Source organism: Mus musculus, chromosome 3 (assembly GCF_000001635.26).
Source record: "Mus musculus strain C57BL/6J chromosome 3, GRCm38.p6 C57BL/6J".
NCBI classification, from domain to species: domain Eukaryota; kingdom Metazoa; phylum Chordata; class Mammalia; order Rodentia; family Muridae; genus Mus; species Mus musculus.
The window spans coordinates 109,487,417-109,510,397 of NC_000069.6; the positions used below are offsets into that span (position 1 = coordinate 109,487,417).

General features: G+C 40.7%; 1 protein-coding gene across 3 annotated transcripts in view; it reads left to right on the forward strand.

Moving 5' to 3' along the window:
* Positions 1–22,981, forward strand: part of Vav3 (vav 3 oncogene) — a 345,230-nt gene that overhangs the window by 146,952 nt on the left and 175,297 nt on the right. For all 3 annotated transcript variants that reach the window (XM_006501820.4, NM_020505.2, NM_001378987.1), the window contains exons 3-8: positions 7,362–7,420; positions 9,472–9,537; positions 13,962–14,070; positions 15,994–16,086; positions 18,980–19,048; positions 21,368–21,471. In XM_006501820.4, the coding sequence (XP_006501883.1) occupies positions 7,362–7,420; positions 9,472–9,537; positions 13,962–14,070; positions 15,994–16,086; positions 18,980–19,048; positions 21,368–21,471 (500 nt within the window). The remainder of the gene's footprint in view (positions 1–7,361; positions 7,421–9,471; positions 9,538–13,961; positions 14,071–15,993; positions 16,087–18,979; positions 19,049–21,367; positions 21,472–22,981) is intronic.

A 22,981-nucleotide genomic window follows, 5' to 3' on the forward strand; every position in this document is an offset into this window, starting at 1 on the left:
TAATTTTGAATGCCCTTGTGTAAATTATAGCATGGAGAATATTATACTCCTTCCTAGTCCAAAGCAATGGTTGTCAATCTGTGCGTCACAACCCCTTTAGGGGGTCAAATCACCCTTTTACAGGGATTGCTTAAGATCATCAGAAAACACAGGTATTTACATTATGATTCATAACAAAGTTAGGTTAGTAGCAAAATTACAGTTATGAGGTAGCAATGAAGTAATTCTGTAGTTGGAGATCACCACACCTATATTAAAGGGCCACCGCATTAAGGAGGTTGAGAAGCAGTGTTCTAAAGGTAGGATTCTGGGACCTGCTTGGAGCACCGTAAACAGTGTGTTGAGTCTGGCCTAGTGTGGCAAATGTCAGAGGAGTAGGAGGGTGGGCTGGAGCGGCAGAGGGTGTAGGGACCCTAGAGTGTGCTTCTCAGCAGTTGTAGCTCTTTTTAAGGGGGCTACAGTTGAACATTCAGGTGGGAGGTGGGGTTATCACAATGACTGTTGGAAATATCGTTCAACCTCTGTGGTAGCCAGGCAGAGGGTGAAGTTAATGAGAGATGAGCTAGAAGTCAAAGATAAGCTGGTAGTTATTCTAGCAGAAGAAATGAGACAGGGGGCCTTTAGCAAGGCAGAGGCGCAGGGAGTCAGGAGGGACTTGGATCGGAGGGCAGTTCACTGAACAGATTGACAAGGCTTAAACATGGGGAAGGCTTCTGGAAAAATCTTTTGATTGTCCAGCTATTGGAGGGAGGAGAGTGGGGCTTGGAGGGTCACAGAGAGAGGAGATAGGTTCTAAGGGAAGGCGCTTCTCTTTAGGAGTCAGTGGAGGTCTAGGGCCATGGCTGGCGAGGCAGTGGGCAGAACCGTAGCTGCACAGAAGCATCTCCTGAGACAAGATTGCTTCATCTTACCTGCACAACAGACTTGGGTTGCACATACGAAAGGGAGCCAAGTTACTGTTCCATGTCCACTAAGTGCGAGGTGGATGCTGAATTTGAACGAAGAAAGTCTTCCTCCCAATCTGCTTACAGACTGTGTGCCTAGGGCACACTCTTCCTAAAGGAGGTAGTTACCCTTGATAAGTTCAATTTTGGTGGTTCAAAAAGGAAAAATACTTTTTATCTGTGACTGTCCCTGAAGTCAGTACATGATGTAAATTAGACCCATTAAAGCTTTACAAACGCACCATTCTCAAGAACAATGGAAACCCGTTTCCTGTGGTTTATAATCTGGATCAGAATGGATGCTTCTCTCTCTCCTCTGGCTATTATTTCTTTGCTTGGTCCATGGAGATGAGGCCAGGAGTGGTTTTTTTTCTCCAGTGTTCAAGGAAATCTCTGAAACATGTGGCTGGAAGTGACGTTGAGCTGCAGTGTATTCTAATGGGGTAATTTACTGTGTGAAATTGGAATGGCAAAGGAAATTAATGTAATGAGTTCTTTTGATTTCCTAGGAGACTGAAGGTGAAATATATTGCTAATCTGCAACTCACCATCTGGCTGGGTTTTGAACTGGGCCTCGTTGTCAAGAATCTGGAGTTAAGGGTAGCATTTAGTTCCCTTGGCTGCCTTTAGATCACAGCTGGCCTCTCTTTCAGTGCCAGTGCTTTTGTGTGAATCTCCCAGAGCAACACCCCGAAGCCCCTGTTCCCAGTTACCTCTTTTAGACCCTGTGTTTGTCTCTATTCCATAGGGCATTCGCTCTGAGCCTGCAGGGGCCTTGATGCCACACCTGGGTCTCAGGCCACAGCTGCTCACTTGAGCTGTGGGGCTTTGACACTCTATAGCCCTTGTAAGCCACTAAGTTAATTTTGCACTCATGGACCAAACCTGAAATCCCTGATTGCCCCTGCATAGCTAACCCCTCTGCAAAAGTCACTGCTCCAGGAATTCTTATTCAAACCAGCTATTAGATCAGAGAGAGAATACTTTAGAAAAATCAGGAAGGTACATTCACAAATAGTACTTGTTTTTGGTTGCTATGCATGTTGGACCCCATGGTTTCTTTTAGCTATTTGTATTCTAGATTACTATGTCTCTCTTAACTCAAGACCATCCAAGAGCTTCGTCAGTTGCTCCTGCAGAAATGGCTTGTTGCTTCAGTTGCAAGTTACAACAGTGACACTAATGTGCCAGTAAGTAAAGAGTGCTATCTCCTGAAGAGAATAGTTTAAAAATTGGAGCTTGTCTCTATTCAGTATTGCATTTTGCTTCGTGTAATAGTTATTAAAGTGACAAACTGACTGGTCAAGTAGCTCTGGCCAATGAAGAGTCGTTGTCAAACAGAAGAAGGGGCAGGGACCTCATCTGCTGTTTTGCTGGCTTTAGGGTTGAGAATCTGGGCACCTCTTTCCCTACTGTTAACTTTTCACATGAGGCCCTTATTAACGTCTTCATTACTTGTGCTAGGCTAGCCCTTTACACATTCTTGCCTGTGTAATCCAGGATCTTCACAGTGATGTTTGTAGGGCAAATATTCCTCTTTCACTCACGGGGCCAGCAGAATAGTTTATGTCCAGTGACTCTTATGAGAATCAAAGCAGGAGAAAGCAGTTTGGGTCACCTGTCCTGACTGTTCTTTATTGCTGGAAAGCAAAGTCATTATCAGTGGAATGCCTGGCTGCGTTCTCACAAGAGTGTCTAAGTTCATGTAAGCAGTTTAAAGAACGCCCCTCTTTCTTTCTCTCCTGGACAGGTACCCACTTTACCATCCTTCCGGCAACAGAACCCGCATGTAACTGAGTGTGCGTTTGGTGAGGATGCTGAGTGCTGACTTGGTATCAGAGCGTCATAGCTACTTACTCATGGGGATAATGGCAAAATCACTAGACTCTTGATGTATGCTGGAGTGTCACACGGCATTAAGATGAATAAAGTGCATTTATGCATGATGGCACGGCTGTGATTGATGGCTAGTGACAAAGCATGACCCTGCACACTTTAGAAAAATCTTAGAAAGGTTTTAAAAACAGCTTTATAATAGTCCTCTCTATTTTTGAGGCAGGATCCTACTTCATAATCTATACTCCTTTACAACTGATTAGCTTAAAAAAAAACAACCTTGAGTTCTTTTGAGAAAAAAAAATTAGAAACTGATTTTGAAAATGTTATAGAACTGATAAGTGCCAGGACAGGACTATAGCCACCGTCTAAGAGAGGACACATGAGATTCAGGTTGGGATGGGAGCAGAACACAGAGAGAAGGCACCTTGGGCTCCAGCTGCCTTGTGGAACTCTGGTGACACTTGAGCAGAGCTGCCTGGTGCTTTGATCTCTGGTTTCCAGTTGTGCATCTGAGTGGACACTCCTTCATTACCTAGTCTGAGCCTGCTGTCCCTCCTGAGCCCGCATGGTGGTCAGCCAGGGCGCCCAAGGACATCTCACCTCTTATGGTCTCACCGTGGCTGTCTCAGAGCACTCTTGGACCATTGAGAAAATCCCTGTGTGACTGACTTTTGGCTATTGTCTGCTCCCCATGGCTTCCTGTCCCCTCTGTTCACCCTTTCACTAATGCCATTCATTAGCCCTGTTCTCTGCTCGCCTATGTTCTCACTGACCCTGTTGCTTCTGGGATGCAATCTCCAGTTTAAAGTGGTAATGAGAAGCCGTGCCTACTTCTCTCACCTTCCTCACACAGTAGGTCTAATTAATGTCAGCCCAAATAAAATCTTGACTTCTTTACACACGTGTTTCCTTTCCCGTGGGGATAGAGGATGTGGGCAGGAAAGGTTGGTCAGGACGGGGAGTCACAGTAGCTCGCTGTTGCTAAGTCCTTACTGCCTTACCCACCTTTCTGGAAACTGACGTCCACAATCTCTTGTTTTGAAGTATCCATTTAAAAATCAACATATTTCATGGAACATAGGCTTTTTAGTGTCTTTCGGTATTTTTTTTGTTGTTGTTGTTTTATTTTATTTTATAAATATTCTTGTCTGTATGCTTCAGAAGGGCAGGGAATTCATAGAGGGGATTTGAGGATCTGGCATTGATCTGTGTCTTTGTCTGTTCACAGTCTGTAAACATCGTCTTTATAGAATAGATGTTGTTCTAAAAATACCACATTGACCAAGCAGCCTTTATTTGTTTTGACTAAATTTAGTATTAGTATTAGAATGATGAAGAGAACAGACATAAAAGTGAAGGGTCTTGCAGCTACTCATTGTAAGATCACCATGCAGTCTTCCCACCCTTCTGTCCCATGAATTTAGCTGTATTATCTTCTAGTATTGAATATAATAAATGACCACCATTAAATCATAGGAGTTGCTTAAACCAAATTTTCAAAGCATGATTAAAGGTAATGCTTAAAGCAGACCTAAGGTAATAGACTATCGTTTGGCTCCCTCTAGTGGTGCATGTTTACATGACAAGTCAAGCTGTATGATTTCTGTCATCTGGGTTTTCCAGCTCCAGGGGGAAAGGGACATGGGCGGGGAAAGACTGTAGTTATTCTCAGTGTTGACAGATCAAAGACAGAAAGTGAAGTATTTTGTAAATCAACAGTTGTCATACAATTATCTCCAAAGAACAAAATAAATTGCCATTAAGATGCACATTAAAGTAGCAGGAATAATATTTTATTGCTGTGTTGTTTTTCTTGCTAAGAGGGCCTAAGACCACAGCATACAACACAACCAGAAGCAGGGTGTTCTCTGGGGTTCTGTAGCACTGACTCATCCCAATGGTGTGTGTCTCAAACCCTACTTTAGCCAGAGGTCTGAGGACTACTTATTCCAGATGTTTTTAAAAAACTAGACTTTTCACTTAGAAACACATAATTTTGGCATCTTCAAATATCAGTAATTTTTATTTCCTAGTGTTTCAGCAGGAGGTTAGGGTTAAACCGCAGAGTTTTGGAGCCACTAGCTTTGCTCCCCTGGTCTCCAGGTCGCTTGCTTCACTTTACCCCTAGGAACCATTAAAAGCATCCCCTCTGTCCTTATGCTCTTGTTAAAAATGATGAAGCCGTGTTTGGTTTATTTTTAAGTTAACAAGTCTATATACATGTCATGTAGAACATGCTGTTTTGAGCTAACTGTGCACTGTGGAGTGTTTAGACAGAACCGACTGATGTGTGTCTACTCTACTTCATTTTTTTTAATGCTACCATGCCACGCCTATTCTTTTCACAATTTTCAAGAATCCAAGAATTCACAGGAGATTGCTATTTATAGTCAATATGTAATTACAATTTCCCATGTAGTTAATTTTATTTTCTATAATAAAACTTCACAAACATTTGATGGACATTCTCACCCCACCCCCGCCAATAACTTAACGCGGAAGTTAATTAGCTGTTCTTATTTATGTTTTATAGAGGTGGGTTCACCTGAGTGAACAAGGCTCCCAATGGGCTCCCTCCTGAGCCAGGAGTTTGGAGACCCCATTTATGGGACTGGTACCCCGCAGAGGCTCATTTGAGGGATGGAGATCCTTGCTCACGCTTCTGTCCTGGGGCTGAGGCTTTTTAGAGGACACTACCTCAATCCAGACAGATGCATCTTCCCCCATTGCCGTTCTTACTCAAAAAGAATCACATAGCAGATCCTCCTTTGCTGCGCTTGATTTTGAGAGTTTGAGCCATCATGTTTATCATTAAAAAAATGCAGTTAATGAGAAAATGAATTCTGGATCTAGATGGTTTCCTCAGTGAGTTTCTGCCAAACGATTGAAATGAAAGAGGAGTGAGATTACTAAATACAGATGCTAAAACTGTCAGCAGAGCACGCTTGGACTTAGGTACTGAAATACATAATCGAAAGTAATTTAGAGCAGAAAAGTTCTTGAAAGCACTAAGCAATTTCTTTTAGTGATTATAAAGAATTGCTACCTTTGAACCATTTATTTCACATGTACTGTGTTATTTCATCCTTACAATAATCTAATGATCATTAGCTATTCTTTGAAGACCTATCTAGAGGAAGAAGCCAACACTAGCGAGTTTAGGCAGTTGCTTAGAATTAGCTGGCTAATGAATGTGAAACCCGGATTTGATCTTGCGTGATCAGGCTAAGAACTGGCACGCTCAACCATTTTGCTGCTCAGTGATGCCTGCTGAGCTGTGGAAATATGTGATATCTGTGTGGCCCAAAACGTGACAGAAACGGTGATGACTGAGTGCCTAGAGCCAGGCCAGGTCAGCCATGGAAATACAATGTATGAGTTTTTTTTTTTTTTTAATTTTATTAGGTATTTTCTTCATTTACATTTCCAATGCTATCCCAAAAGTCCCCCATACCCCCCCCCACTTCCCTACCCACCCACTCCCACTTCTTAGTCCTGGCGTTCCCCTGTACTGAGGCATATAAAGTTTGCATGACCAATGGGCCTTTCTTTCCAGTGATAGCCAACTAGGCCATCTTTTGATACATATGCAGCTAGAGACACAAGCTCCGGGGGTACTGGTTAGTTCATATTGTTGTTCCACCTATAGGGTTGCAGTTCCCTTTAGCTCCTTGGGTACTTTCTCTAGCTCCTCCATTGGGAGCCCTGTGATCCATCCAATAGCTGACTGTGAGCATTCACTTCTGTGTTTGCTAGGCCCCAGCATAGTCTCCCAAGAGACAGCTATATCAGGGTCCTTTCAGCAAAATCTTGCTAGTGTATGCAATGGCTGATTATGGGATGGATCCCCGGATATGGCAGTCTCTAGATGGTCCATCTTTTCGTCTCAGCTCCAAACTTTGTCTCTGTAACTCCTTCTATGGGTGTTTTGTTCCCAATTCTAAGAAGGGGCAAAGTGTCCACACTTTGGTCTTTGTTCTTCCCAAGCTTCATGTGTTTCGCAAATTGTATCTTATATCTTGGGTATTCTAAGTTTCTGAGCTAATATCCACTTATCAGTGAGTACATATCATGTGAGTTCTTTTGTGATTGGGTTACCTCACTCAGGATGATGTCTTCCAGGTCCATCCATTTGCTTAGGAATCTCATAAATTCATTTTTTTAATAGCTGAGTAGTACTCCATTGTGTAAATTTTTTAAAAACAAATTTTAAGTTAAATAGCTTCACATATCTAGCGAGTACTAATTGAGGAATACAGATTTATTTGATTTTTAAGATATTCCAGTATAAGGTACAAAATATATGGGGTTAATGTGTTTAACTCTCCACTTTACTGGGAGGGGACTGTCACTCGCCTGTATTAGTAATCTGAATTAAGTCATAAAATTAACAGAAAAGAAACACAGGCACTGTCTGAGCTTTTAAGCTTCCCAGTCATGACTCTTCCCATTTTGCACTTTTGGAACCTATACATTTATATTTTCATCATTGTTAATATTGAATGGGAAAGCTGTTGCTTTTGAGGCAAGTGTTGAACTTTATTAAGTACAATAAACATTTTCTTCTTTTCCCCCCAGGTTATAGAAACATTATCTCGGCTATCCCGAACACCAATAGCATTGGCCACAGGAATCAGGTCAGTCTGAGCCTCTGTGTTTCCCGTCTCCCGTGTAGTTCAGTGCAATGTCATTTCCTGAATGGTTATTGTTTGCAAAGCTCTTTGTGCTTAGTACTTTAAGTGTCACATGCACATTTGAGATTTATTGAGCAATTAAGAACTTATTATTCATAGAACTGAGTGAGGCTCAACATTGTGCTCAGTTTTCTGGTGACTGTCACTGGTTATGGCTCTCTCTAAAAAATTCCTCAGCATTTCTATATGTATAATTCATTAAGATAAATGCAAATGTTTTAATACATAAATATTTAAAAATATAATGTGTTTGCTTCCTGTAGAAGAGACCAGAACAATAACTCACAACTTTTATGAGTTTAAGGAACAATCAGACAAGCATTAAATGATAGATACACAAAGATGTGTGTTAAAGATTGGGTAAGATATGGAAAACTCAGAAGTAGTTTGTTTGTCTATGTCATCTCTGTGCAGTGGTAAGCCTGAAAGTAGAGATATGTCTGTTGTTTACGATTTTTCTTAGATTTTTGCCCTCAAGTAGGAGCAGTCTGTAAAAAACATAAGAAACGGGAAATAAGGAAGATATAGCCAGGCCACCTGGAGATAGAAGTGTTGGTTCATACCTGATTTCTTCAAGGGTTTGCCTTCTCGTCTCCATGTATGATAGGGCTTTGTCTCTGCCTTTTGGCTTCATGTTTTTGTGCCAAGGTCACATCATATTCTGAGGGTGGGAATCCAAGTGTGTCTCCAAGGAGTGTTCAACGCTGGCTCGGGGCCCAGATCCTGGATGCACCGCAGTGGTCTCAGGGAGGACATCCTGCAGACCCTTTCTCAGAAATGCGCCATGAGTTTATCAGTTTTCCGTAGAAATAGTTTGTCAGCTGGCTGACTCTTCAGTTCCTTCTAATATGCTCTTCGATGGGGAGTAGCCGTCCATATCTGTATATATGTTGTGTCATTGTATTTAAGGAGTAGATTTTGAAACAGACATGGCCTGCTTTGTATGTATTTGGTTCTCAAAGTATACCTTTCACAATTTTTTTCCTTTTAAAATTATCTTGTCATTATTAAAGTACTGTATGTACTGTAATAATGTAGGTCCCTGTGCTATCTTAAGTATTAAATTAATTAATAATATATTCAAAGTTAAAATGGTTTTAAATAATAAAAATATAACAAAAAGTATGTCTTCCAATGAAACTCTTTAGTTTTAGTTTGATGGATCTTTTTATAAACATGAAAGAAGCATGCTTAATATCAAAGAGTGGAGCATTTATTGTTACAATATAATTACTATGAGAATTTTGTTAAGTATACTTTTAAAGCATTATTTTGGTCATAAGGAAACATGTTATGAGCCAAACAAAGATGCCAAATGATAGGAGTGGAGAAAAATTAGAGTGTGATTATTTTTAACGTGGGACAAAAACAACTCCCCAGTCTCTTTGGAGTCTACTGTGTTCATTTCTCCAAAACCTGGAGAAAAACAAAACAAAACAAAACAAACCCCCAAAAACTAAAAACCAAAACCAACTTAAATACTCTGATGTCTGATTAAGGAAATCTGCCAGGGTCAAAGACATATGTATGATGTCTTTGTCTTCTACTAATCTTCATCCATTATTAGTGATCAGCGTCATGAAAGACAATTTACTGCCAGTCTTTGTTAGGTCAGCTCTTACAGCTGGCGTGAGGGTGCTGGAGGCAGGCCATGGCCAGGACTGCTCGTTCCCTGAACTGGGCTTTGCCATGGGTGCCATGGGGTGACCCTGCAGGTATGTGACAGGTGGAGGATCAGATAATCACATTAGCATGCCCCTAGCTGCACAAGTGTCTGCAGGGACTCACTGTCTTGCTGGAGCTGATTTAGGATAGCAGGTGTTACAGTCTCCCCAGGGGAACCCCAGGCACAGCTGCCGGGCAAGCACTTCTGGAGAAAGCCTCGAAATCATTAAATATGATGACTTGTTTGAATGGCAGCAAATTTTGCCATTTAATTATAGGTAAATGCTCATTCAGAGTGCTCACTCTCCCATGTTTTTCCCTCCTTCCAGGCCGTTCCCCACTGAAGAAAGTATAAATGATGAAGACATCTACAAAGGCCTTCCCGACTTAATAGAGTATGTAGAGTATTTTCAGTACAATTAAGCCACTGCACAATTTGTTCTCAGCAAAGATGTGAAGTCTAACAAGCCACTGCACAAGAAGAAATATGCTTCAATTGGCTTTTAGTTCCCATTCTGTGTTCCCATGAAGAGAAACTTGCTACAGAGAAGTAAAAACTTGAAGTTTCTCAAAGGCATAAAACAGACACAGATAAATCTGGAGTCACACAATTAGGGAATAATAAAAAAAGAGGTGAAGTTTACTCCTGGACTTGTAGGACAGAAAGCGTGTGCATTTTAGCACCGGGATGGATGCAGCTGAAGTTATTCGTGTAACTGTCGGTAGATGGAGCTTATCTTGGGCAGAGGATCCTCTGGGCTTTATTATTTAATAGTCAGGAGAGGCAGTAGGTCTTGCAGCTGATTATCTTCTGCTCATTGAATGGCTTGTGCAGATTATGATAGATATAAAGCATGATCCTCTCTCCTCAAAGACCTTATGATATAGATCAGGTGTGTTTGCACAGAATTATAAGAGATGGATTAGGCTCCGAGGGCAATTCCTGGAGTCTGTGAGAATCCACAGTCCAGCACTGACTGTTTTATCTGCTCATATAACTGGCCCCTCACCAGTCTTTCTTAGGCATCCCTTCACAGAGTTTTGTGCATTCTTAGAACTTTAAACTGCAGCTTGCCTGGAATTCTAACCTTGGAAAGGAGAAGCAGAAGGTTCCTCTACAGCAAGCTGGATAACGGGACCAGCCAGATGGCTGAGCTCTGGATTTGATTGAGAGGCCCTGCCTCAATGAATAAGGTGGAGGAGCAATCAAAGGAGATCCCAGACGTCAACTTCAAGCCTGTACACATATGTCACATACCTACATCCTAACACATGCAAACATACCTATGCACATGCAACTATATCCCATACACCTATACATGCAAAAGGAGAAAAAAATAAAAAGCGACTAAGCTGTGTCTGGTGTATGCATAGAAGTAAGCCATAAGGACATTAGACATCTACTGTTTGCCAGACATTATGTGTTAGGGTTGAGCTATCTAATCATTCAGTAGTGAGAGTGTGCTGTGTGCTCATTTCTGTGTATCATCTCATGTAACTACTGTGTTAAGTTCCCACTGTTATAATCTATATGGAGAAAAAAACAAATTTGTATGCACAACTAACTCGTCAAAGGTGACATCACACAGAGTAGTCTTTGAACCCAGATGTTTCAGACCCTGGAGTGAGAGGTTCTTACTGTCCTGGGACCAAATGTGTGATGACTTAGTGCTCTGGGAGCTCCCAGCCATAACAATGGGCAGCCAGCAGCTTTTTCCATTTTATGTGGCATTTGGAGTGGCTTTGAAGTCATATATTTTAAATGTCCTTTGAGGATTGTCTCTTCCTGCTTCTAAACTTCCAAGAACTCACTGCCATTGAGTAAGATAGATGCTGATTATCTGATTAATAGTGGTCTTTTGTAGAATAACTATAAGGTTGCTGGTCTTGCAATCAGATTCCCAGGAAGAACATAATCTGTACAGAGCTGTGATAATGTTCCTTTCAAAGCTCCACATGGTTGCTGAACCCCACTGATGGTCTCTAATACCCATCACTTTTTTATATAGCCTTTACCCACTTTGTTCTGCTTAGTGATAGTGTGAGGTGAGATTTAGTTTGAGGGAATGTTAGGTGTCAGGTAGGAGGAGGCCTTCAATTCAAAGTGTCAGGGGATGGATGTCATAGTCCATTTGGCTTCTGGCCAGAGCCTGGAACCAGCCTCTTTCTAAGTTTGATTATTTTAGTTAGCTCCATCCTGATCTCAGCTGACTTCACTGCCCTTTGATGGTTACACAAAATACCCAGACACAGGACCACCAGGACTGCATAGAGAGACTCCCTTCTCAACCCTCATCGAAGACATAATGAAACAAAGTTCTCAGACCAACCAACTGTCCCACCATGTCCTATCCAGAGCCCAACAGAAGCCCAGCTATGGAAATCACGTAGCAGCCAATATGGCTTGACTCATCGGCATTCAATTCAATGTTGAAAGGCATTTTCCATTCTTTCTTCTCTCTCCCTAATTCCAGAGGGTCTCTAAATCTGCTGTCACAATTCTGACTTTCCCTGGCTCCCTCCTCAGCAGCCTTTACTTTAGTTATAGCTCCCAGCCTCACATGCTTGGCCTCTTGGCCTCTGTTCCCCCCTAGCTGTGGCCTTCCCACCTTCTCTCCTCTGTGAAGCTCCTGTTGGCTCTCAGATACCCCAGCTAAGTATACCCCACCAAATGCAGTGCTCTTCACAATTTTGTTTCAGCTTTACCCTCCAGTGGTCCAGCACAGCACCCCCAAGCTCTTGGGGTACCAACCTTCCTGTTAGTGCCCTGTCAGGACCGCTGTCTCTCTCCTCATTTGATGTGGATGTGTGCTATGCTGGTTGGTCCTGAAGTTCTATTAGGATAGGAAACCCGTATGTTTTACAGCAGCAATGTACTGAATCAGCCTACATATTCCTAGTCCAGCTCAGCCATGACACCTTCCCTCACTTTCTTTAGTTATTTTCACTCTTCCCTGCTCCTTTAGCTTGTTCATTTACCTTGCTACATTACATATACAGAGTTGTGTGTTTATGGACTGTTCTCCATACAAGCCAAATTATGTGTGTTTGTGTGTTGTGTAGAATGGGTGCTCAGGATACGCATTCATGTGTGCATTCCTGTGTGAGTGTGGTGCATGGGTCCCATGTGTGTGTGAGTTTGGAGGTCAGGCAGCAACCTTGCCTCCTACATTATTTGAGACTGTACACAGCAGTGTAGCTAGCTGGCCTGCAGACTTCCAGGGTTTCTCTTGTGCCTGGGTCAAGAGAGACGAGAACTTAATGTTGGATTACAGATGTGCTAACATGCTACACTTTATGCAGGTTCTGGGGACTCAAACTCAGATTACCACTTCATTTGACTTTACACATTGGTCCAGATCCTCAATGAGAGAGTTTTTGATCCATATGTCTAGAATCTTATAGAGCATATAAGAATTCAGTCAGTTCTTTATAAACCTGCTGGATGGATGAGCAGATGGGTGGGTGGGTGGACAAGTATTTCAGAAGTGAATTTTTCTCTAAGCACAGTTCTCTCAAGCTTCAGTTCCCTTCTTTACTTCAGAGCCTTCCTTTTCTCTGGGTTTTGACAGTTCACTTCTGTCAAATGCCTCCAAATAGTCTTTTATGACAAACACAGCCTGTGGTTGTACCAGCTTTGAAAAATGTTCCAAGTGGAAGAGTGACACAGCCCCAGTGTTCTCACTTTTGTTTGTGTCAATTTGTAACATTCACCTGGTACAGGCTGACAGGGCTGGCCCTATTAAAGGGCTGAATTTCTTTCTCAGAGAGATTAGTGTTTCATTGCAACATCTCTGAATTGGTTAAGGCCGTTCTTTGGGTTGTGTTAGTAGAAGGCATTTTAGAATTTTTGAACTAGGATGGAAGGCTGAAGAGTGTGACAGTCATAAAATGGACAGAAGGCCATGATTGACTGTGTGATTGACACACAGTTGGTTGTGTGATGATGGTTCCACAGGAGGGGCTTGGGGACAGTGCCCTGGGACCAAGAGCTGATGGGGGCCTCGAAAGAACAAATACCACATATCACTCAGCAGTGTTTAATGACTTTAAAATATATTTAAAATATTTATGCATCTCTTCCCTCCTTTAAAAATAAAATACAAACAGTTAACACAGATAATGACAGTCTGGTTATAGAAAGAGGTATATGTATCTTCTAAATGGGCTTCTAGAAGTATGGTCTGAAAAGAACTGAATTGGTTATAATAACATTACAGTAACTGATGCTATTGTCAAACAGATTTCTACTATGTCAACTATTCCTTAACTGTGCTCTCCCCACATTATGCCCTTAATAACATAATGGAGGCTGTGGAATACTGCAATTGGGAGGCAGAGTGACGAGTCTGTCAACATACTCAGTGTAAAACAAACTTGTTATTTAGATCCAGGCTCTGCTGTAGACTATGTTCTGCCTTAGACAAGTCTGGTATCTTTCTGGTCTTCAAAATTTGTCATTTTTTTCATAGATCAAATACTAAACCATATCCATATGACATGAAGATTAGAGCTGTGACTAGCTGCAAGATGATCATGAATAGAGCTCAGTGAAAGTAAATAGCCAGTTAGGTATTCATTAGCATTGTCCCAGTTTCTGGATTCTGCTGTTTGCCATTGAGATAATGTGAAGGGACAGAGTTGTCATGGGAACCTCTGGATGGTCTCTACTAACTCCAGTTTTCTTCTTCTCTGAGTTTTCTGCTGATGTCAGTGGGAAAATGTCAGTCTGTTGTGAACTGAAGCCTGTAGGCCATGTCTCCATGTAGCATCCTCTGTGTGATAGAGCACAGCCTTTATTCTGCATTCCTTGTTTCAGTGAAACCCGCGTGGAAGATGAAGAAGACCTCTATGACTGTGTGTACGGCGAGGATGAAGGCGGAGAAGTCTATGAAGACTTGATGAAGGCGGAGGAAGCCCAGCAACCTGTAGGGCATTTACTTGTTTTGTTTATGAAGTAACTCTGAGTAGTTTATTAGGAAGGCAATTAGTTAGAAGACTAATTAATATAATTACTAACTTCTCTTGGAATACTTAATAAAAAGTCCTTGTTGCTTATAACTTATGTAACTTCTTTGTAGATGCAGGCATGTATTCTTGGTTTTTGTTTGTTTGTTTTCCAGTTTATAGGGCCTTGTGGTCTAATGCTTTCCTTCAATTAGTGAGGAAACTGAGTCTTAGAGGGGCCAGTGCTGAAAAATGGCAGAATGGCAATAGGATATAACGACAGCAAACCATGAGAATGTAATTGTAATTATAATTAATTGTCAAAGTACATTTTTTCCAAAACATACATATATTCCATTTTAAATGTAATATATTATGTCCGTGACAGTGTCTTGTTACTCAGTAGCTGCTGATACAAGTGACTCTCCCCTTCTCTTCTTTTCTTTCATTATTTTTCTCTCATATATTACATCCCTGACTGCAGTTTCCCCTCCCTCCCAACTTTGATTCTCACCCAGATCCACTGCTGCACTGTTTCCCTTGACAAAAGAGCAGGCCTCCCAGGGATATGAACTGAACATGGCATAGCCCCATGCACTAATGCTAGGCACCATCATATCAAGGCTGGACAAGGCAATGTCTTTTATTTTAAGTTCTGCAAATACTGGCATAATTAGTTATATTCTCAAAGCAGTCCTGTGCCTTGCCTCTATCTGGAACATCCAGAAAGAACTGCTTTCAACAGTCTTCTCATCTCTAATTTGAAAATGTAAGAAGTCAGTCACTTGGGCATTTATTGGCATATTTGTCTCTTGTCCTAGAGATTTCCTCATTGAGCTGGGTAGTGACTTAGCTTCTTTGGGGATTTCATGGGTTGGCTCAGCTTTCTGTGCTCTGGCTTTTAATAATAAGGGGCTGGGGAGGTCACTTGGTCTATATATAGGAAAGATAATCACGTGGGTTTAACTTGATGCATGAGAGGTGGGCTACCCTGGCAGCACCACTGGATGTGCTTGCAGATGCATTCCTCCTGCAGTGCTTATAGTAATTACCTGCTTTGGTGGCAACAGATCTTCAGAGTTTTCTCCCATCCGAGGACACTCCCCTCCCCACCCCACCCCCTTCACAGCTCTAGGTGGTTGCTATGGGCTATAATCATCAACAATAATAATGTAGATTCATTGTCAAGATGTAGAGTACTCTATTACATGGCTTCTGTCACTTGGCACTCCTTAGTCTTAGTGCCTTAGTGCTGTAATTCTATTTTGCAGAAGTGAAAACCAAGTCACAGAGAAACTTAGTAACTTATTTATAGTTATAAAGCTAATAACAAAATCATGTTTGGAACCGAATTCTGTTTTGTCTGTGATTCTTTGACCTTAGCATTATGCTGTATTTTAACACTCAATGAAAGAACCAAGTATTGTGTAAAAACAATATTTGATGGATTTTTACGTGTGTGTGTGTGTGTGTGTGTGTGTGTGTGTGTGTGTGTGCTCTCACTGTTATTGATGATTGATAGCCTGACCTGATATGTTAGGCCTGCACCCTACTACTGAGCTGTTGGGTATTTTATAGTCATTTCTGCAGCTCATGTGAAATCTGTTCTCTATGAAGGAAATACTTAGATTATTTGTTACCACATTCATTAACATTTGAGTAAATGAGGTGCATTGATTTAAGCAGAATATCTATTTCAGAAGTGTATTTAAATCACTTAAAACCTTTTCATTTACAGTGTTTAAAAAAAAATTCCAACAAAATATGTCCCAAATGCAGCTAACCATGCCTTTAGCTGTTTTGTCAGGATGGAAAGTGTATGGGAATCAGATTTTGATCTTTTCCTAGATAAATTGTTATGTGCACTCAACTAAATAGTTTTAATTCTACCTTTCTGTCTGCAGAAATCACAAGAAAATGATATACGGAGTTGTTGCCTAGCAGAAATTAGGCAGACAGAAGAAAAATACACAGAAACGTTGGAGTCAATAGAAAAAGTAAGTCATCAGGTATCAAAGCTCCAGGATTGCCTCGTGTAATCTATGTGCTAAACCAACTCCTTTTGCGGTATGTATATATTATTGTATATTCTAAGATGTGCACTGAATGGCAGGCTCATCAAATACCACGTGGACTCACTTACAGGTACAGTCTACAAACAATGAAGTCATACAAGTAGCAGGTAGAATCTGGGATTAGTATGACCATGGGTGGTAGGGATAGGAACAGTAGTTAAAGCATATATGCTTATATTAGATAGAAGGGATATTTAAACATTTATACCAAATGTATAGGCGAATGTATAGACAGACTACACACAGGAAGCAATTTCCTGGAATTTAGGGACTAGAGGTATGTTTATGGAGGGTAGGTTGGCTGGGAGGAGAATAGCGAGTGACCACTAATGTCTGCGGAATGTTTTATGCAATAAATAGTTTTAAAATTGATTTTGATGGCTGCATTGCTTTGAACGTCTAAGAACCATTAGATTGCAAACTACATAGTTGAGTTGTTGGAAACATGAATTATGTCTCAATAAAAGCCTCCCAAAGAAAAATAAAGATATCAAAGCAGATTTATACATTATACTACTATTTATTGCTAGCCTGACATTGAAATGGCACTGTTTTAAGAACTGATGTTATAGCAGCAAAGACAGGAAGACTGTAGATTCTTCTGGCACTTTCTGCATCATAGCCAAATTTTGTCTGGAAGCCAATAAGTATGCCAGTTTTGTGCAGAGTTTCCTGAAGAAAAATCAGGATGAGAGGATGACAGGTTCGAGATACCATATAAAGTCTGATAGCAGAAGACCTCTATGTAATAGCATGGTGCTTAGTTCATTAGTTGAGAAAGTTGAGGGCACAAGCCATGTGAGAGGTCTGGGAGAAAGACTCTCTGATGGGGGAGTGTGCTATGAAAATCTGATGCAGGAATCGTCAACTTAGGCTTCATGGAACAGCAGTGGTCCATTGTGGTGGACAGAATGTATGGAGATTGAGAAAGAGGTCAGAGACCTGGTGGACTACCAGGTCATGCAGGGACAACAGCTAGAGCTTTGAGCAGACTCAAAATAAAGGTTTTTAAACCTTACACACTGTACTCTGCCTCTTCTGAAGCAAGAATGGGAGGTAGGAGAAAAATGGGATATTATAATTATCAGGATGGAAGGAAGTCGTGGCACTCAAGGAGATCTAGCGGAAACAGACTTTGGAAATAATTTGTCAAATTAGACCCAACAGAGTTTGATGATGTAGGCAAAGGATTCTAGAATCTGGTGAATGCCTGAATGGTGAAGCTAGCTGCAAGACGGAGAGCAGGGAGTCATGAATCTGTTGAGCATGTTAAATTTGTGTTCCCTCCCCCTGGGATGTATTGAGGCAGATATTAAAGATGTAAGTCTTGCATTGATAGGAAAGTTGAATTTGTATAAGGATGGAGCCCTTTGACTGTAGTGCTAAATAAGGTCACTTCAGGCAAGGCATGTTTTTAGGGAGTAGATTTGAGGCTGCCGCCGTGACTCCCACATTTAGAGGTTAGAAAAAGAGAACCAGGTAAAAGTTTGTTTTATCTATAGGAGAAGAAGAGACATGGAAGGGTTGCTTAGGACAGGGAAATAGTTGATTAGGAAAATAGTGTGGACATGTGGCATTATGGATCCCATTGCACTTTGTGGTCTTTTAAAAATATTACATTATCACTATAGTCTATGGATTGATGAAATATATGACAAACTAGATATAGGCAAAGGTTTGTCCTTCTAGAAAAACATAGTGGAAGGAGGAGGAGGAGGGAGAGGGAGAAGAGAAGGAAGAGGAGGAGGTAGAGGAGGAGGAGGAGAAGGAGGAGGACAAAGGGGGTATTTTTGACAGTATCGTGGGCTGTAAACTGATAGTGAGTCCATGAAGGGTGCGAGACTCAGTAAACTGGACACAGCAGGGTTAGAGAATTTCTTGAAAAAAATGAACTTCATGGGCTAGATGTAGGGTCCAGAGAGATGGCTGCCTGAAACTAATATAAGAAGCATGCACAGCTGTTGATAATGACAGTACCTTGAGACAAATCCCAAGATTTGAGAGTTTAGCTCACAATTATTGGAAATAAAGGCACTGACAGGCCAAGTTCATATATGGGTCATCTATACAGATACTGAGATTGCTTACAATGAAAGAGAGGTACAGGTTTGGTGTTGAAGCCTCAAGTAGTGAGTGGAAATGGTGTGCAAAGTATGTGAGTAGATGATATGCCTCAAGCACCTTGGAGAATCAGAGGGATACTCTACATGAGTCCTCAAATACATCTTCAGAACATCACTACGGCTTACCTCCTTGGCAACAGTGTCCTTTGCAACTTTTAGAAGCATTTTGTTTTATAATTTAAATGTTCTAGCTTGAGTATACACACACACACACACACACACACACACACACACTCACATCTGTATACATGTGAGTGGAGGCTTGAAGTGACATTAGGTGTCTTCCTCTATTATTTTGCATTTCCTTTATTGAGGGAGGGTATCTCACTGAAGCCAGAGATAACCAATTGCATGTAGTCTAGCTGTGTTCTTGCTCCAAGAATCTGAGACTGCTTTCCAAGGGCTGGGATTATAAGTGGCTGTTGTACCTGCCAAGCTTTTTCCTGGGTTATGGGGCTCTGAATGGAAATATTCATGCTTGTGTGGCAAGTGCTTTGGCCATCTCTTCAGACCATATTTATGTGTTTATAGGTGTCCAATGCAAAGTTTTTAATGTAGAGAAAGTAATATCTAATATTTATGTTTTAATGCTAATAAATAACTCTTTTAATAAAAATGCTGGTTGATAAAATCATTACATAGATTAGGCAGTCATGTTTAATTGAAGTGACTTTTCTCTTCTCCCCTGGTAGTATTTCATGGCACCATTGAAAAGATTTCTGACGGCGGCGGAATTTGATTCAGTATTTATTAACATTCCTGTAAGTAAAGGTGTGGCAGGTCAAGTGTGTTTCTAGAAAGTCTTCACGTTTTTAATGCGCTCCTGATGCTTACTTTACCACTGTCTTTGGGTTTTCTATGATTTTTATTTATTTATTTTTGCTTCCTAAGTTATCATATCCTTGCTCATATCTTTAACTCAAGGTCATTAAGAATACATGTGAAGGGCTGGAGAGATGACTTAGCAGTTAAGAGCACTGACTGCTCTTCCAGAGGTCCTGGATTCAATTCCCAGCAACCACATGGTGGCTCACAACCATCTGTAATGGGGATCCGATGCCCTCTTCTGGTGTGTCTGAAGACAGCAACAATTTACTTACATACATAAAATAAATAAACAAACAAACAAACGAACAAATAAGTCTTTAGAAAAAAGGAATACATGTGCAGAAATGAATACCTAAGATTCGTGTATTAGCTATGCCTGGTTATACTATAACTGCTCTCAATTAAGTAATTGTGATGTCACTGCCTGTCTGGCTCAGCCCCTGGAATGTCATTTACCTCTCTCAATTCCTCTGTCATGGCCTCTGCCCATTGGCAGTTAGATCAATGGCCTCTGGTTGTGCCAACCTTAACTTACATTTTGGATTCACAATTTCCTCTCCTCTTCCTCTTCTTCCTTTTCCTCTTCTTCTTCTTCCTCCTCTTTCTCCTCCTCCTTCTTTTACTTCCCTGTCTGCCTCCTCTTCATTCTTATTGTTTTATAACTGAAAGAAAATATTCACAATAGCAACTGGAGACAACACTAAAAACCCAAACCTGCACATTTTAGGAAGTAGGAACCCTGAAATCCCGTAGTATGCTGATAAATTCACCTTATTTGATAACCCCTACTTCTTATGGCTTTAATCCAGTAAAATACTAGAGATGACATATTCATCTTCAAATTTCAGCCTACAATGAACAAGCTTTCTGTCACGTTTCTGTGTGCTCCAAGGTACATAAGAAGAGATAATAGAGAATTAGTACCTCGATTAAAATATCCTCATCCCCCTCTGTGACACACACTCCCTGGCTGCTGAAAATGACTTGCTTGCCAGAATAAAAAATGAAATTCAGACTTTTGGAGTTGCTACCATAAACCTTCTAGCACAATTGATGCGGTACATATTTGTGTCATTGGTTGTCTGGTTTTAAGTAATTTGGTCTGATTGCTGTTAGCTTAGCACCAGGATGCCGTTAATTGACCCAAGTACAGATCTGCATCTCTGTGTCCCAAGGACACAACTCATTACTTTAGTCCATCAATAAAACAGTAAGTGTGTGATTAGTTTTATTTATAAAATTTGCAGTGATTATAAGATTAAACGGCTGTGGGTTTTTTTTTTATTCACAGAATAAATTAACCTACAGTAGTAAGTAGGATAATTTCTGTTTTCACTGGGCACAGATACTTCTAGTCCTATCTGAAATTGCTATTTCCCATGTCCATATCTTTCTCCTGCCTCTGCTGCTTCCTCTTCTTTTGCTTCCTCCTCTCTTGCTTTCTCTTCTCCTCTCCTTTCTCCCCACCCCCATCCTTCTCCTCTCGGAGTGACAAGTCTGACCACAGTGGGAGCTATGCTTGTGGGGTGTGCTTTTGCTTCCCACTGTTCTTTTCCTCCATTAATTTATTTATTCACTTTACAACCCATTCACTGCCCTCCCATCCTACTTCCCCCATCACACTGTCCCTCCCACCATGCATCTCTCCCCTTCTCTTCTGAGAGGGTGGAGGACCACTCCCTCCTCCCCGGGTATCCCCTCACCTTGGTACATCAAGTCTCTGTAGGGTTAGGTGCATCCTCTTCCAGCCCAGTTAGAGGAACAGGATAGGCAACAGCTTTAGAGACAGCACCTGCTTCAGTTGTTGGGAGACCCACATGAAGACCAAGTTGCACATCTGCTACATACATATCTGCAGGAAGCCTAAGTCCAGCCTGTGTATGCTTTTTGATTGGTGGTTCAGTTTCTAAGAGAGAGAGGCCCAAGCATCCAGGTAGTTGACTCTGTTGGTGTTTCTGTGGATTTCATATCCCCTTTGGTTCTTTCAATCCTTCCTGCAACTCTTTTATAAGACTCCCAAGCTCTGTTCACTGTTTGCCATCTGTTTCAGTAGACTGCTGGTGGAGCCTCTCAGTCAGTTATGCTAGGCTCCTGTCTGAAAGCATAATGGAATATCATTAATAGTGTCAGGGTTTGGTGCGTACCCATGGCATGAGTCTCAGGTTGGGCCAGTTATTCGTTGTCCAGTCCAACAAAACAGTCTCTGTTCCATTTTGTCCCTGCTTTTCTTTCACAATGTTTTCTTTTCTAAGGACCTTGTAAAAGTTCATCGGAGCTTAATGCAAGAGATTCATGATTCCATTGTAAATAAAGATGACCAGAACTTGTATCAAGTTTTTATTAACTACAAGGAAAGGTAATTTTTACATTTAAACATATGTAGGTATTGATTTCTAAAAGTAGAAATATGTATTTCGTTTGTTTATTAAAATAGGCCAGACAGAAATTTGAACATAGCACAGTTCATGAAAGTAATTTGAGCTTTGTATGTTAATAATGATAATAATAATAATAGACTGGAGAGATGTCCGGGAGTTCAGAGTGCTGGCTACTCTTGTAGAAGTTCATTTTCCAGTACTCACATGCCAGCTTACAACTATCTTTACCTCTAAGTGCAGGTGATCTATGGCTTCTAGGGACCTAATATATATGTAGTTTGTATTTATTATATATATACATGTAAACAAATACTTATACATGAAAAATAAAAGTTTTAAATGCATATGAAATATAGCAGTTAGATTTTTTGCATGGCAGTGCTCCAGACCAATATGAGACACATATATAAACACACTCAAATGCACATATATATCCACACATACAAACACAGACACAGATAGACACAAATGCACACATATACATAAATAGAGACACAAACACACATAACATAAGCACAATGCAAATACACAATGCAAATTCACATATACAACATATACATGTAGATACACACAAATGCACACAGAGACACAAATGCACCACAAATGCACATATACATGCATATATATTTGTATATGTATATATATATACACACACACACACATATATATATATATATACACACACACACACACACATATGCATAGATACACACAGAAGCATAAAAAACACAACTACAGACAGACAGACAGACAGACAGACAGAGAGACCAATCTATCTTTCCTCTAACATGGAATTTATTTATTTATTCCCCCCTTATTTAATTTTTTTAGCCTAAGATATACTGCTCTCTCATTTTAAATCAAGCAACATAATTCCCAGCACTAAGAAGTGGCTAATGAATTGCTTTGTGTCAACTCTTAGATAAATATTAACAGTTTATTAGAACTTTTAGCCAGTGGAGAGATAAAAGGAATAGCAAAGCTAACAGTCTCTTTTCAAACTATCTGTAATGTAGAGATGTCCTTGGTGAGCGGGCTCAGACTCCATGCAGTGTGAGTTATCTTCCATCCAAAGGGCTTGAGCCTCTCTTCCCACTTCTCAGATGATGTATGTTCCTTAATTAAATGCAGAAAGGAGTAGAAGGTTTATTAATGAGTGGAGTCCTGGTGATTGTAATAAAATTGTAGTAGAAAATATAACTGTCTTGAGGATTAGTAAACAGTAAAAAGTTTATCTCTAATAAAAGCTTAAAGAATTTTTTAATTTAAAAAATTGATATATATATTCAAATAACATTAACAGTCATTAATCCCTATTGTAAAATTTGTCTTGCATAAAATATGCATGGGATCAATCTTATGCCTATTGGCAACCAAAATAGTCTTGTTGTTGCTGTCAATGTGAGTGGCCCTCACTCTGCATGTAGTGTGTGTTAGGAAGAGTCTTGGGGCTGGTGAGAATGCTCGGGCATGGAGAACGCTTGATGC